The sequence below is a fragment of the Armigeres subalbatus genome, chromosome 3, assembly GCF_024139115.2.
Source record: "Armigeres subalbatus isolate Guangzhou_Male chromosome 3, GZ_Asu_2, whole genome shotgun sequence".
NCBI lineage: Eukaryota > Metazoa > Arthropoda > Insecta > Diptera > Culicidae > Armigeres > Armigeres subalbatus.
The window spans coordinates 337,637,831-337,654,594 of NC_085141.1; the positions used below are offsets into that span (position 1 = coordinate 337,637,831).

General features: G+C 41.5%; 1 protein-coding gene across 7 annotated transcripts in view; it reads left to right on the forward strand.

Annotated features, from left to right (window-relative positions):
* Positions 1-16,764, forward strand: part of LOC134225797 (uncharacterized) — a 220,776-nt gene that overhangs the window by 87,877 nt on the left and 116,135 nt on the right. For 6 of the 7 annotated variants that reach the window (XM_062706148.1, XM_062706150.1, XM_062706149.1 and 3 more), the window contains one exon: positions 12,485-12,529. The exons of the other annotated variant lie outside the window; for it this stretch is intronic. In XM_062706148.1, the coding sequence (XP_062562132.1) occupies positions 12,485-12,529 (45 nt within the window). The remainder of the gene's footprint in view (positions 1-12,484; positions 12,530-16,764) is intronic. 7 annotated transcript variants of the gene reach the window in all.

The following is a 16,764-nucleotide window of genomic DNA, read 5'->3' on the forward strand; positions in this document are numbered from 1 at the left end:
ACACATCATTCCAAAAAAAAATTTTTTTTCGTTTAAGGACATAGTTGGAAGAGTACCAAGATGGCAGTCAATATGGCACCGGACCTTCCACGGGTCTGACGGATTTACTGGTTGGACGACGCAGCTTCACAAGCGTATCGGGGGGGGGGGAATTCGGTCAACAAACAATCACACGCGGAAAAACACGAGTTAACGAGTATTAGAAAGGAAATTTATTAAAGAAAAAGAATACAGAGTTTTTGTATCGCGTCCGACCGTTAGAACGTTTCGTTTTGTTATAAGTTTCTCTACACAGGTTGAATAAGTGCTAGCGCGGTTATGGAGAGAACACGGGGGGTGCACCGATGCGAAGGTATGTGCATTGTAGTCCCACACTCCTCCTCAATGGACAGTATCTTCGTTCACAATTGCAGACCAAGCATGTCAACAAACAGTGCATGCTTGATCGGGCCCAGCGGCTTCGTAAAGACGTCTGCTATCATACTTTCCGTTGGACAGTACTCTAACTCCACGATCTTCTTGGTACACAACTCTTGAACAAACTTCTGCCTAGTGTCAATGTGCTTCGATCTGCGGCTCATTCTTTCGCACTTGACAAACGATAAACATCCCTGGTTGTCTTCACGAATTATAGTCGGCAAGTCTTGCGTTTCACCAAAATCCTTTAGCAGGGCTCGAGCCAAATCACCTCCTGGCACGCTTCGCTCAACGCCATGTACTCCGCCTCCATGGACGATAGGGTTATGCTTGATTGTTTACGGCTCGCCCAAGAAATTACTGATCCGCCAAAAAAGAATACTAATCCAGTCGTTGATTGCCGATTTTCAGGATCACCGGCCCAGTCCGCATCTGAATAGCCGATCAACCGCTGTCCTGGATCACCGCCAATGACCAGAAAGTATCCGCTAGTCTGCTTCAGGTAGCGTAATACGCGTTTGGCAGCAGACCAATCCCGCTGAGTTGGCCCACTGAACTTCCTTCCAAGTATCGTAGCTGCGTTTGCGATGTCTGGTCTAGCAATCACAGCGATATACAATAGGCCTCCTACCAGGCTTCGGTAGTGAGTGGCATCCACGTAAACTTCACTACATTCTTCTGATCGCAGGTAGCCTGGATCCATTGGCGACCTCATTCCTTTCGCTTCTTGCATCCCGTGTTTCTCGATGAGCTTTGCAATGTAATGATGTAGGCGAATCCTGAACACGCCCTGAGTACGCTGTACTTCGAGACCCAAAAAATGACGAACTGGTCCTAACGAAGTTAGTTCGAACTCCAGCTTCAAACTGTTGAAAATCTCCACTACAGCTTTTTCTGATAACGACGCCAGCAGAAGATCATCTACGTAGACGAGCAATAGCACCTCACATTTCCCCTTTCGCACGTACAAACACTGATCCGTCATTGACGGCTTGAATTCTAGTTTCAAAAGGACATCGTTCAGACGCCGATTCCAGCACCTCGCTGATTGCCGCAGACCATAGATACTCCGTCTCAATCTACACACTAACTGCTTTCGACCTTCCTCTTCGAATCCGGGCGGCTGCCTCATAAAGATTTCTTCATCGAGGGATCCGTGCAAATACGCGGTTTTAACATCGAAGTGGTGAACATGGTAGTTCCTATTCGCGGCAACGGCAAGGAACGTACGAAGTGTTGCTTGACTCGTGACTGGCGCGTAGACGTCGTTGAAATCCACTCCTTCTTTCTGAGAGTAGCCCTGAGCTACTATTCTGGCTTTATACTTTACTGGTTCACCTTTTTCGTCACTTTTTAGTTTGAAGACCCATTTAGACCCAACGAGTTTTCTTCCCTTCGGTAAACGAACCAACTCCCACGTTCCGTTGCGTTCATGAGCACTCATCTCCTCCTCCATTGCAGAACGCCATTGAACGTCGCGTATAGCTTCTTGATAGTTACTGGGTTCTTCAAATGCACAAGACGCTCTTTCTTCCGCCGTATCTAGAACATAATCTCCCAAGTGACGTGGTGGCACACCACGAGTTGAACGAGTAGATCGTCTTCTAACTTCTTGTTCCGTCACCTCCTCCGGTTCATCTGCTTCATAGAACTCATCGCTTCCCGAAACATCCAATGGATCATGGTCCACTAATTGCTCCTCCTGCTTCGGCGCTTCAATTTCTTGCTCCTCCTTATTTGGTTCTCTTGCTGCCTTTGATTCGCGGTCGACGCCCACTGGAAACTGTACACAGGAAGATCCGTTACCTAGTTCCAGAAAACGGGCATCTCTGCTAACAATTATGGAATCAGTTTCGCGATCCAGGAACCGATATCCTTTGTTTTCCATAGAATAGCCGACGAACACCATTTTTCTCGCTTTGCTGTCCATCTTAGAACGCTTCACTTCTGGGATGTGCACATAGGCCGCACTGCCAAACACACGCAAGTGTTTGAACCCCCACCATATGTCGTAGGGCGTCGTCTCTATTGACCTTGAAGGCAAGCGGTTTTGCAGGTAGGTCGCTGTGAGCACAGTTTCATCCCAATAGCGCTTCTCTAAACCGGCGTCGATAAGCATGCATGTGGCCATCCCGGTTATCGACCTATTCTTGCGTTCGGCCACCCCATTCTGTTGGAGTGAATATAGGGTGGTGAACTGAAAGTTTAAGCAACTCCTTGTTCTCAAACTTACCCCCTCCGTCTGAACGAATTATGCGCGGCTTGCGTCCGAATGCAGTTTCTACCCAGCGCACGTAATCTTTTATGTTGCCGGCTGCCTCTGACTTATGCTTCAGTAAATAAGTCACGGTAAAGCGACTGAAGTCGTCAATTATGTGCATCACGTAGCGGTTGCCACTAGGGGTTTCATTTTTCATGGGACCGCAAAGATCCGTATGGACTATGTCCAAAATCTGCCTTGACTTCCGATCAATAACTTCCGGGAACGGATCTCGAGCTAATTTCCCTTCCAAGCAGGTCTCACTAATAATCTTTCAACCACAGTCGTTTACCTTGAATCCGGTTGCCAAACCTTCGGTTAGAATCCGCTGCACTGCAGCCCAGTCGCGATGGCCGGGCCTTCTATTCCATTGATGCTGGGAATTTTTTCAGTGCTTGTTTTCTATCGCCTTCATGGCAGCACCAGCTAGACGTAGGGTGTACAGACCCCGCTACGTGAACCGGTAACCACAGTATCACCTTTCAAATCGATCACCTTGCATCCATCCTTGCCGAAGGAAACACTCATGTTCTTCTCCGCTAGTTTCACGACCGATATCAAACTAGTCGCGAGACCCGGCACGAACTTGACATCATTCATTTCGATTCGCACTACATTGTCACAGTCATCGTACCCGAATAATACTCCGCGACCTTCACCGAGAATTTGGGTCTGCTGTCCATCGGCCATCGTTATCCAACCGCCCGCGAATTTGTTCAATTCCGTGAAAAACGTTTCATCACTCGACATATGGGCGCTCGCCCCACTGTCAACAATCCACGCATGTGTGTTCCCGCCGATCGTAAACGCGACGTGCCTCACACCGGCGGCAGGCTTCACTTTCACATCATTTTGTGCCGTTTTCGCATTACCACTTTCATGCCTCTTGCTCCGCGAACTACTGTCTTCACTCTTCAGCGATTCTTTGTATTTTCGGCAATTACGGCGGAGGTGGCCAACCTTCTTGCAAAATGGCATGTACGCGTTTCGTTTTCACTACCGAATGCATAGCTTTTCCGACTTATAACCACTCGCGTCGCGTTCTAGTCGTCGACCATATTCGTCGGTCAATTTGGCCTTCACCACTTCCAATGTTACATCATCGTCTGGACGGCTATCCAGAGCTGACACCAGGCTGTCAAACGACGGAGGAAGGCTGCGCAGGAGCATACATACTTTTGTATCTTTATCAAGTTCCATTCCTGCGGCCTCCAGCCTATCGAACAAATCATCCACTTCGAGTAGATGTTGTTCCAAATTTCCCCTTTCTGCCAAATTTATCGCGCACAACTTTTTGAGGAGTGACACACGAACCGACCGCGACGTTTTCTCATGATAATTGCGTAGGGCAATATACGCATCCCTAGCATGCACACTTTTCTTCACCAGTGGTAGCTGGCTGTCATCGACCAGCAAGACAATTGTTGCCTTCGCTTTGCGATCATCATTCAACCACTCGTCGTCAAGATCATCTTCGTCCGGCATAGGATCTGACACTACACTCCACAAGTTTTCACGAGACAGCAGCATCTCAAGCCTTATTTTCCATGTCTGCCAGTTCAAACCAGACAGTTTCGGAAACGTGAACTTTGCGTCGGACATATTGGCAGAGCACTTTTCTTCGCCACAACACTGTTGCTGTCTTTTCTTCGAGCTTCGATGCACGTTACGTTTCGAAACACTAGCAACTTTCTCGTTTCTTCGAACCATGCAAGTTCGGAACTCTTCCTCTCCTCTTCTCACTAATGGAGGTAACACTACTCGCACTCTTCAAGCAATTTTCTCGTTCTTGCTCTTCGCCCACACTCACGGCGGAACACCACCGATCGATCACGAAATCGATTCTTCCAGATAGTTTCACACGCGGAACGACCGACAATTCTCCGATCCGGGAACTGGGAACATAACATGACGGATTTACTGGATGGACGACGCAGCTTCACAAGCGTATCGGGGGGGAAATTCGGTCAATAAACAATCACACGCGGAAAAACACGAGTTAACGAGTATTAGAAAGGAAATTTATTAAAGAAAAAGAATACAGAGTTTTGTATCGCGTCCGACCGTTAGAACGTTTCGTTTTGTTATAAGTTTCTCTACACAGGTTGAATAAGTGCTAGCGCGGTTATGGAGAGAACACGGGGGGTGCACCGATGCGAAGGTATGTGCATTGTAGTCCCACAGGGTCAACCCCGCACCTCCCGCACTCCTCTCCCACCAACATTCGAATGCATGGAACAGTATCGAGCAAAAGTTTAATATTCAGATTACTAACCTGTTCACAGTATATTTATGTACTTCCCGTGATAATTAACATGCTTCTTCAAAGAGTCCTATGCATTGCGGCTCGATATATGGCATAAACCAGCAGTTTCGTGCCAATTTAACAGCCGTCCGCGGTTTGGTGGGTTTATCACTGCACTCCACTTCTTCTCAAAGGGCATTGAAAAAATAAATTATTTACACACTTCTCCACACATGAGCAGCCCGAAATGTTGATGGAAGGCAAATTAAACTTCACTTTTTGGATTAAATCACTTGTTCGAAGCGAAAACTTAATATAAACTGCAATTTTTGCCCGAAGAAAACAATTAAAAACTGATCGCGGAGCGAATGTAAACACCGGTACCGACAGCAGCAAACTAATAAACAGGGTGGTTCAAAACTGATTTTGCTCCGCCACGCTCAGTCGATTATGTTTCATATTTTGGGTGTCGTTCGCTGGTTTCGGTCGGTTTAAGTAGAGGCTTACCGTGCACAGGTCGTTTCAATTTTGTATAGCAGTTGATATGGCGAGGTTGAATTTTACATTATTATGATTTTGGCACTCCGTGATTGGGCGCTGGCGAGGGGAAGACCATATGACTGGATGAAATTCAAGAGCTTTAACTCCTTAGACAATGCATATTGAATGGACATTCCAATAGTTGGGAGTCGATTTTAATCGAGGTTGCAAATCTTTAGCATGATAATAAAGCCCCAAATACAATGTCGGCGGAACAGAAACGGAAACGGCAAATTTGACAGTTAGCCCATATATTTTCTGTCAAATTTGCCGTTTCCGTTCCGCTGACATTGTGTTTGTGTAATTGTGTAATTCAACAAAACAGCCAGATTTTTTTTGTGATATCTATCGCACCAGGAGTAGATACTTCATACAAAAAGTGTGACATGGGGAGTATAAAATCCTATTTCAACGGATCTTTCCTAAGGTGCATTCAGTGAAGTCTCTGGAATGTTGCTTTCAGCTATGTGGGTTCTCTTTTTGCCAGCGTTTGGAGGGGAGGTGCTGTAGCCAGTGTAATGAAAGGTTTAGTTTCCCATAATAGTTTTCATACAAATTTTATCCGGCTTGTTCTCAATCAGTTTTTGTTCAAATCGGCTTTTGGAGGAAATTCGGAGCATGGGACGGAATCAAGTGAGCGTGGTGGAGCTGGGTCGTATTTTGAACCACCCTACTAATATTCTTTGTTATTTTATAAATACGACACCAATACTACTACAGTATATGACAGTTTTAAATGTACCAATACTTTCAAAGCTTTGTTTTGGTACTCAACCCACCTTCACCTTAATGCACCTAAAATATAGATTTCCATTTTTCTCGCACTTTACATTGATTAGTTTTTAATTAGAATTGGTTTTTAATTTTATACGGACATTTTAAAATCGCCGCCGTATACTTCGCCATGAACAATTTTGTTGTTTCTCACCATCGCATGTCTTCTTCTTTTTATCACTTGGATTTGTCAATCGCGCTACCAAATTTGGTCACCTGTCAGTCGCGCTACTGCTATTGCAGTGCGTTTAGTAGCGACCGGTAAAGTGTCAAGTAATGATACTTCGCTGCCAAACGGCTTAAACTTACCACCGGTAATCTTGCTCTTAGGGATTTAATAAAATTTATTGACAATTTTTATTATTGATAATAATAAAATTTATTATTATAATTTAATGACCAATATCAAAAACTTTTCCAATTGAAAATAACTCACAATTGTCAAAGTACCCTGCCTAAGACCGGTTTTTGCATAGAAAGAATAGTTTTAAGAAAAAAAATCAAAACACAAATGCAAAAAGAGCAATATGATAATATGATGGGATTATTGATTTCCCGTGCCTAATCTTTTTTTTTATGAATATAATTGGGAAAAAATCTTTTTGGTAATTGATAAAAAGTAATTTTAATTATTCTCATGAATATGGTTCGCGCATGAGAATAAACGTGAAATCTAAGCAATTCACAGTGCTTTTTGGTCGAAATTGATTTTAATGGCGCTAAAAGTAGCCTCACTCCTCGGGAATCTTGTCCATTGATTTTGTGCTCATGTGCTCCCAAAAAACAGGACTCATGCAATTTCGTCGCAAAAGAAAAAAAATCGTGGGCAATTTATAGTCTGGTTTACAGCTCGTACTCTCGAAGATTTCCGCTTGATTGTTTTTTTAAATCGGGCCGAATTTCTAATTTTTCACAACGAAATTCCATAACTCTCGAAAGCGAAATTTGAGACAAGCCCCTGATGTACAAACTATCCGTAAAGTATGTGCGGACCTTAAATCTAGCTATTAATCCGACCAAACTTTCCCTCGGTTTGAAACTGCCTTAAACTCGAGTTTGTTCAGTTGGTTTGTAAATTATTTTTCCCTGCCGTCGTTTTTTACAGTGGATGATTTCGAAATATATACTCTGATATCTGATAAAGCAAATTTGAAAAAAAATGAATCTCCTACTTCGGAAGATTCAAAAAGAATAATTGAAAATGAGCTTAATTTGAAAATTAGAATGTCTGTCCCTGTGCTTTATTTTATTGACGTTGAGGCGTGGCCTGATTTTCGAAAAAAATATGCCTATCAAGTTACTACCACTGATGAAATTGGCCAAATTTTAATACCTCCGGAATAAGAAGAAAAAAATATTTGAAATGAAACTGCATGAAAAAAATTGCCCGGAGAAGCACATGTTGTCATCAACTATGAGAAATCTTAAGAAAAAGTCGATCAATGAAAAATACAAAACGGCATAGACAGTATTCTTCTAAAAACAAAACTAGTAACATAACATCTAACACTTTTTTTGTGTGGGTTTCGTGCACTTTCTTTGTTGAGAGATGATCCAGCCAAGGGCTGTTGATCTCTCTGATAAAGACACAAAAAACACTTTCGTTGTAGGTATTTGATTTTAGATTCCGGCTTAAAATATTGATTTTGTTTGAATAATATTTTGGAGCTCTTTGGCAGAATCAATGAAAAAACGGGACAAATTGAGGAATTTTTAGATTACGACGGGACAGCACAAAAAGGTCTAAAAAACGGGACTGTCCCGTTAAATACGGTACGTATGGTCAGCCTAATGATGACTGGATGAGGAGAAGATACAACTTTTGTCGTTGTTTTGATGTAATTAATCTTGAGCGAAATACATGGGCAAACGGTAGACGAAATCTTCGCACAGGATCAATTGTATTTTACACCGATTGTTCAAAGCTGAACAATCAAGTTGGAGCAGGCGTGACTGGCCCAGGGATAAATATTTCGATTCCCATGGGCAAATGGCCAACTGTTTTCCAAGCTGAAGTTCAGGCTACTCTTGAATGCTCTAAATTATGCTTACGCAGAAATTATAGGCATTCAAATATTTGCATAATGTCTGACAGTCAAGCAGCATTAAATGCTTTGAAATCAGCAATATGTAGATCTAAACTCGTTTGGGAATGTGTTCAGTCACTCCAAACCTTGGGTAGTCGTAACAAAGTGAATCTGTATTGGGTTCCTGGTCATTGTGGCATTGAAGGCAATGAACAAGCTGATATGCTGGCCAAACTTGGTTCATCTCGACAATTCATAGGTCCCGAACCATTTTGTGACGTATCTGCGTGTTCTCTTCGAATGGAAATCTTGGGAACATTCTAAAATAGAGGACATTTGGAAAAACACTTTGATTGCGAGGCAGTCTAAACGTTTCATCACACCAAACGTATTTATCACTCGCAAAATTTTAGATCTTTCAAAAAAAGATCTTAACACATACACAGGCCTTATAACACGCCATTGCCCGAGCCGATATCACTTGAAGCTGTTAGGAAAACTTCAAGATGATGTATGTCGTTTCTGCGGCATACATGTAGAAGACTCTGAACATCTGTTATGCCATTGTCCGGCAATTTTTAGAAAGAGATACAGTTCTTCAACAAGCGGCTGATAGAATCCTCAGAAGTTTGGAGAACAAGTCCCAATATGGTAGTACGATTCATCAGAACCATAATACCGCATTGGGATAACGCTGGTAGTCAAGGCAATGCAATTGCTCTAAATAGTAATGATGCGTCTACTTGACAAAGCTAGATCAAATGGGGCATATATCACAATAGATCTAACAAATGGTCGCAGTGATTAAAATACCCAACAAGGAAAAAAAAAGGTTTTGCATGGGGTTATGCTGATTTGAACTTCGACAAAATTTTGCCTATCTTAACCTTTTTGTCTAACCCCTGTATACTAAAAAATACGCTAGAACAAAACTACTTTAGTTCTCGATAAAACTGGGGGTGATCAAGTCTCCCCACCTTCCCCTATGGTATCTCACACATTTATTGTACGTATATCGCCTCCACTTTGGTATCTTATGTAGCATCATATACGATTTAGTATCTTATATAGCATCATATACGATTTAGTTTTGTTGGAAGTTGGAAATCGCCTTGCTAAATCAAGCTGCCTCCACCGCTGACTCATAGTGTTTATCTGTGGCACGCCGAAAGCACTCTCCTCGCTGACGAGCAATCACACCTCTTTTCTGCTGTTTCATCTCAAGTTTTTGAAGATTCGAATATTTCTTAATAACAGCATGTCTTAAATAAAGTCAACTAAAATCTAAAAATATTACATTATCAAAAATTGGATACCTTTTGACAATAAAACATGCATGATAGTTAAGTTAGTATCGTTGAAAATGTTCGTGTCGCTGGACTGTTTACAAAAAACACTCGTTTGTGCTGATAGTACTGCACAAAAACACTCGTTTATTACTAATATTTAATTGTATATTTCTCACGTTACTCGTTATTGCCTAAATATTCCTTGATCCTTATTTCTTGTTATCCATTATTCTTTATGACATAAGATCGTTGACCTGTTCAAGCCATCCCGTACTCCAGATCTCAATTAATCATAAAACCAAAATTGATATTCCATCCACATTCCGCTTACTAACTCGCTCATCTCGTCCGATCCACCGACGCGTTATGCATGCAATTTAATAATTCTTCTCATCAATCCTTCTCTCCGATTGTGCCGGCGCTGTGTGTGAGGGAGGAGTACTTACTCGTTCCTGACTAACGACGCGAATGACCTCATCTGACTCATCACGAGAAACCGAGGAGGTCGCCGTATTGCTTGCCAAATTCAGAATCAGAACACACCGTTCACGGGTAATTTATTATCACGATCCGCACCAACGCGCTACTAGCAGTCATGATACAAGCGAACCGCGTAGCACGCAGCGATGATGATCATCTTCGTCGAACATTGGGACAGACAATATAAGCACAAATGTGACAAGAAAATTATTGCAAGCATTTTTTTTGACGAAGACAATAATTAGTATGGCACTGCTTTCAAGATAATTGTGCTATGCTACGAAAATCGCAAGTCTGTCCTCATCATAACCCGTTTACGGCAATTGATTTACCATTCTAAATATTCATTACAGTTAGGTTGACTTCAGTAAGCTAGTTTGTCCAACGAATGCAGTGTCGTAACCCAGTGTGGATCGTCATCTGTTGATAAGTTGATGAAATGGATGAGAGCTGCTTTTAAGGCACGCCGTAAACTGAATGACGTGTTCCCTCCGAATTGTCTCTCGAATCTGATCGTGGGACGTTACACACAAGTAGAACGGCTCATAAATTAAACATCATATTTTCCAATTGACCTCTAGGTTTAGTATATTCTGTGCATTAGAAAAAACAATTTCCAGTTCAGTTGGTTGAATGTTGAGAGAACGCTTCTATTTATTCTTTTTTTAAACTTCAGATAAAAACAAAAATACCTATTTGAAAAACAATCCCGTATAATGTGAGTGAAATCGAACTGACTTTCAATACTTCCTATCATGATGCACTATAATTCATACAAATAATCTTATACAAAGCATAGAGAGTATAGATGTGACCAAGTTGGAAAAATGTTACAAGTTATCATCAACACAAAATACTAACCAGTCTAATTGGCAGCTTTACTGCTTTTTGGCACAAAAATCACGTATTCAAATTTTAAACATAGGACATGGGCCACAACAATGAACACAAGGAAGACTGACGATGACGAACGATGCGACATGCAGTCTAGTCAGCGCGAGTGCGGCAAATCGTGGACTCTGCAAAGGGAGTACCATCGCCTCGGTACCACCTTTGAGTGACGTTTAATTACTCTCGGATGATGTTTTGTTTGATGTGGCGCACACGGTTCAGTAACCTTTCGTTTAACTGACTAACAACGATTGCAACCGTTACAGAAGCAGTAGCTGGTAAATAGCCAAAATGTGCACCGCAGCGGTGGGTGTCTCATGGGAAAAGAATTCGCACGCGTCGCTTGTACTTTAGTTCATTACACATGGCACATGTCCGCTGTCACAGATGGAATCGAAAGTGAAACAACGCGGCCAGCTTCATGCCATGATATAATTGGGATTGTGAAACATTACGATTTTCCTAAACGAGCATGAAACTTAACAGAGATCGAACGATGTAGATATTCGGCGCCCCGTAATTGTTACTCACCACGCACGATTCGGTGGTACAGGGGAAGGTCGATTTAATGCTCTTGTGATCACCAGGCAGTGCATGTTAGTTATAGCGTCGGGCCCAGAAGTCAGAAGTTGAAATTCGAGCCACTTCAAGTTCTTCACCAGCAATATGTACGATCCAGTCACAAAAGTTGCAGCCCTACTGTAATTCTCCACATCGTACCATAGATGGAAGTAGGTTGAAACCCTACAGAGAATCGTGCGGCGTTCCGGCCTACTAACCACCTACCTTTGTACCGATCGGATGATTAATCCAATCGATCCGTATGTTTGGAACCATGAGCACGATCATAACAAACTTTTATTGAAAGTGAAACCGCAACATCAACGACGTATCTATCGCTATCGTATCCCCGCGTGATGACTGCACAGCACCAAAGTCAAAATCGATTACGGCTACTGCACTAACATTACTGGCCCGGTTGGAGATGTCTGAGGCAAATCAGCAGTCAATTTTCTAATGGAATTTCATGTTCTATGGTTTCTTTTCTTGTCTGAACATATTATTGGACATCTCGAGAAGTAGTGAGATGGTAATCGAGAATGATTTTCGGATATACGAACTACTGCCAGTAATCAGCGTGATATTAGACCTCGTCTGTCTGTCCGAACCAGTCTGGAATCTAGTCTCCCAGCAGGGAACCTTCTACGTCGCGGCAAGTCACGACCGAAATGGTGTCTGTTGGAACAAGATGAAGATATTGCATTTGGATCGAGTCGGTTGTATTTCCGATTCCCACCAGTCAGTAGTGGTCGAGTTAACAGAAAAGCTGCACACTTCTCCTGTTGGGTGTGGTGACTGTTGGCATGAGGTAATGCAAGCGCTCAGAGTCATGATTCTATTTTTGTAATCTCGAGGATGGCAAATCTATTGGGTAATTGATTAAACGTGATGTGATGATGTTGGCAATGTGATTTACATTATGTCATTACCCCTTTTCCAGATTGATTGACTTATCATGACAAATCATTCACTAAAATGTGTTTCTTTATTTCTTTTCCAGGTATAGAATTCAACTCACAAATGGCTTTGACTGATGTTGCAATAGGTTTGTATTTTACATCGATATAAATTGGCACTTCACACTTAGCTTTACTGTTCCACCTATTAGGGTAACGCAATAATGATGGCTAAAAGTTGGAAATTATGTTGAACAACCCACAGAGACGGGGTTCAACAATCGACAGAGCAAAGCTTCTTATTTCGAGTCGGCTATCGCTTTCTAGTCTGTTATTAAAACTCCCACGTGTTCCCCCATGAAGCGATTACTTTTTTATGGAGATGTGTCATCATTCTTCCGTTAGTCTGTGAGTGACACCGGCGAACAAAGAAAAGTGTTCCAAGCCGTGACAATGAACGATATACCCGAATTGGACAGTGGTAGCTTGAACAGTGTGTTGCATAGTGATAATGCTATGTACAATGTACATTGTACATGCATTAGTTTGATTTTTATTGTTAAAACATATGATTTTATTCCGACCTATTACTGCTGTAAAAAAGTATCCATAAATATTTGTCAAAGCTTACAAACCGAATGCTGGACTAAATAGAATTCTTGACCAAATAATGCTATATTTACTTCTTAAAACAAGCCTCCCGGAATCCAAATTTAAATCTGCGTTTTCGAGGACCATCACTCATTACGGAAGCATCGCACAACTATCATCCTTTAATTACAGCTTTCATTTTTATTATTTCATTTAAGCCCCCAACAGAAAAATGGATGTATAAAATCGCACAATGGATAAAAGTGAACACTATAAAAAAAAAAGGAAAAATATCAGGCGTGGGCGATCAAAGCCGTACAACAACCTAGAATGTCATGAACACGGTGAAGATACGAAATAGAAAATATTAGGTGTATTGGCAGCGGATTGTACTGTTTCAAAATAATATTTTTATGCAAACGTATCCGTAGAGTTACTGTGATGTACAATAAACTATTTTTTAACTTCTTTGGACGTCCTAGGTCAGTGGTGCTCATCACTTTGGGCGTTTTTTTCCTCAATTTGCTTGTCACACAGTAAAAATTAACTTTGACCATTCAAATTAGCACTTGGTCGAAAGCTATCAAATATATCTATCTGCTGAGGGTAATAAAACTAATTTTGGTGCTTAATTCACAACAAAACAAAAGTGCGGCCCGCGGGCCGCAGTGTAATTTTACTTTGATCAAGTCGTACGGAGTGATTTCAACACCAATATTCGTTTTAATACCTTCAGCTGATAGATATACTTGAAAGCTTTCGCCCAAGTACTAACTTGATAGAAGAAGAATTTTTTTCATTGTGTGACAAGCAAATCAGTGGGAAAAACGCCCAAAATGCTGAGCACCACTGTCCTAGGCCATCAAAACTATCCTTGAGCTCAGGACTTGAAATCTACAGCTGCAAAAAAACTTTTTTTCGTTAGTCAAATTTTATTTGAGTACCGTGTTCATTACATCTTATAGAAGGTGATAAAAGTACCGCAATGTAGTTCTGGGATATTCTGGGCTATCCAAACTATTGTTGAGTTCGGGGCTTGAGATGTACAGCAGCTTGGTAGCTTTTTTCTGTACTCAAAGATTTCATATGCATTCAATTACATCCATTACATCTCTCTAAGAGATCAACAGTTATAGTAAGATCGTTTTGGGATATTCTGCGTCATCTAAACAATCCTCGAGTTCGGGACTTGAGATCTACAGCTGCAAGAAAATCGTTTTTCAGTACTCAAAGCTTCAATATGCATTCAATTATATCCATTACATCTTCTGGAAGACCTACGGATATAGTAAGATATTTTTGAGATATTCTGAGTCATCCAAACTATCCCTGATTTCGAGACTTTAAATCTACAGCTGCGAAAGTAGCTCTTTCGTCACTCACAGTTTCTAAATGTATTTAACCATGTGCAGTACAGCTCCTAGATGGTCAATATGGTTGTATACTATTTCGCAGAAAAACATTTCGCTGATTTTTTTCGCGGTACGACATTCCGCGGAATGTTTCAACTCTCCGAAACACACTTCGCGGGATTTTTTCCGAAAGACATTTCGTGGAATGTACCTTTTCACCGAAAATCATTCCGCGGAATTCAGTTAGAATAATTATCATTGAAATATTTACCAATTTCTGCTTAATTACATCCAATCCGGGCTAAGCTCTTGGATTGTGATTCAAAGCAATGAAATAAGGTAACGCCTTCTTTGAATGACCGCATCCGGTCATTATACCGCAAAGTGAGGGAACAATGCCTTCTTGAAATGGACACGTTTGGTCGGTATAAAGAAAAGAAAGGAGGTAGTCCCTTCTATGAATTAACGCATCTGCCCGGTATAAAGCAAAGGGAAAAGATAATGGCTATTTTAAATGGATGCATCTGCCCGGTATAAGGCGAAAGGAAATGATAAAGCCTTCTTTAAAAGAACGCGTCTGTCCGGTAAAAGGCGAACGGAGGGGTAACGCCTTCTTTAAATAGATGCATCTGCCCGGTATAAGGCGAAAGGAGTAGATAATGCCTCCTTTTAAAGAACGCGTCCGCCCAGTATAAGGCGAAGGGAAGGGTAATGCTTTCTTTAAATTGAAGCGTTTGCGCGGTATAAGGCGAAAGGAGTTGATAATGCCTTCTTTAAAAGAACGCGTCTGCCCAGTACAAGGCGAAGAGAGGGGTAACGCCTTTAAATGGATGCATCTGCTCGGTATAAGGCTAAAAGATTTGATAATGCCTTCTTTTAAAGAACGCGTCTACCCGGTATAAGGCGAAGGGTGCTTTGTTCAAATTGATGAGTATATCCGGCATAACGAGTAGGAAGGGGTAATGCATTCATTAAATGGTTCCCTCTGTCCAGTACAAAACAAGGGAAGGATATAATGCCATATTTTAATGAATACACTGAATACAGCAAGAAAAAAACACTGATTTTATAGAAGGCCCGGAGACCCATAGTGTTATATACCGATCGACTCAGCTCAACGAATTGAGGTGATGTCTGTGTGTATGTGTGTGTGTGTGTGTGTGTGTGTGTATGTGTGTGTGTCTGTGCGCACCCGCCCAAAAAAAATGTCACTCATTTTTCAGGTACTTATCCTCAACCGATTTACTTGCAACAAGTTGCATTCGACGCAGGATACTCTACCATTGTTTCCTATTGAAAATTGGTCAGATCGGACTATGGGCTTGGAAGTTATGGCCAAAATACCACTTTTTTATAGAAAAATTGAGTAAAAAAATGTCACTCATTTTTCAGATACTTATCCTCAACCGATTTACCCGCAACAAGTTGCATTTGACGCAGGATACTCTACCATTGTTTCCTATTGAAAATTGGTCAGATCGGACTATGGGCTCGGAAGTTATGGCCAAAATACCACCATTTTATAGAAAAATTTATTTAAAAAATGTCACTCATTTTTCAGGCACTTATCCTTAACCGATTTACTCGCAACAAGTTGCATTCGACGCAGAATACTCTCCCATTGTTTCCTATTGAAAACTGGCCAGATCGGACTATGGGCTCAAGAGAAATGGCCAAAATACTATTTTTATAATGCACGAGAAAGGCACCATCACCGCTAGGTGGATTAATCAGGGTATTTTATTGTTTGTTTAGTTTGTTTTTGGAGTGATCATATAGCCTTTACCGTATACTTAGTATACGAGAAAGGCAAAAAACCCTGATTAATCCACCTAGCGGTGATGGTGCCTTTCTCGTGCAAATAAAAAATTGTATTTTGTCCATAACTTCCTAGCCCATGGCCAATTTTCAATAGGAAATAATGGAACAGAATTCTGCGACAAACGCAACTTGTTGCAAGCAAATCGGTTAAAGATAAATGCCTGAAAAATGAGTGACAAATTTTTATTGATTTTTTTGTAAACAATTGTATTTTGGCTATAATTTCCGAGCCCATAGTCCGATCCGGCCAATTTTCAATAGGAAACAATGGGACAGAATTTTGCGTCGAATGTGACTTGTTGCAAGCAAATCGGTTAAAGCACAGATAACAGATATTGAAGCTAGAACAAATTTTATTGAAAATCCTGTGTAAACTTTTGAATTGATATACGTTGGCCCACTACTGCCATCTACTCAACTGATTGCGGCAGTACATAAGGATGCAGCTGATTAACAACCGTCGAACGCAGCCAATACATTTGACTGCCGCATTCGGGCTGCGTTTTCAATAGCAATGATCCTTGCGCCATCCCCAACCGATTGCCAAACGCGGTCCCAATTTAAAATACATTTGAATTAACGGTTGCGGATGTTTACACCCGTATCGGATGCCAGCCTCA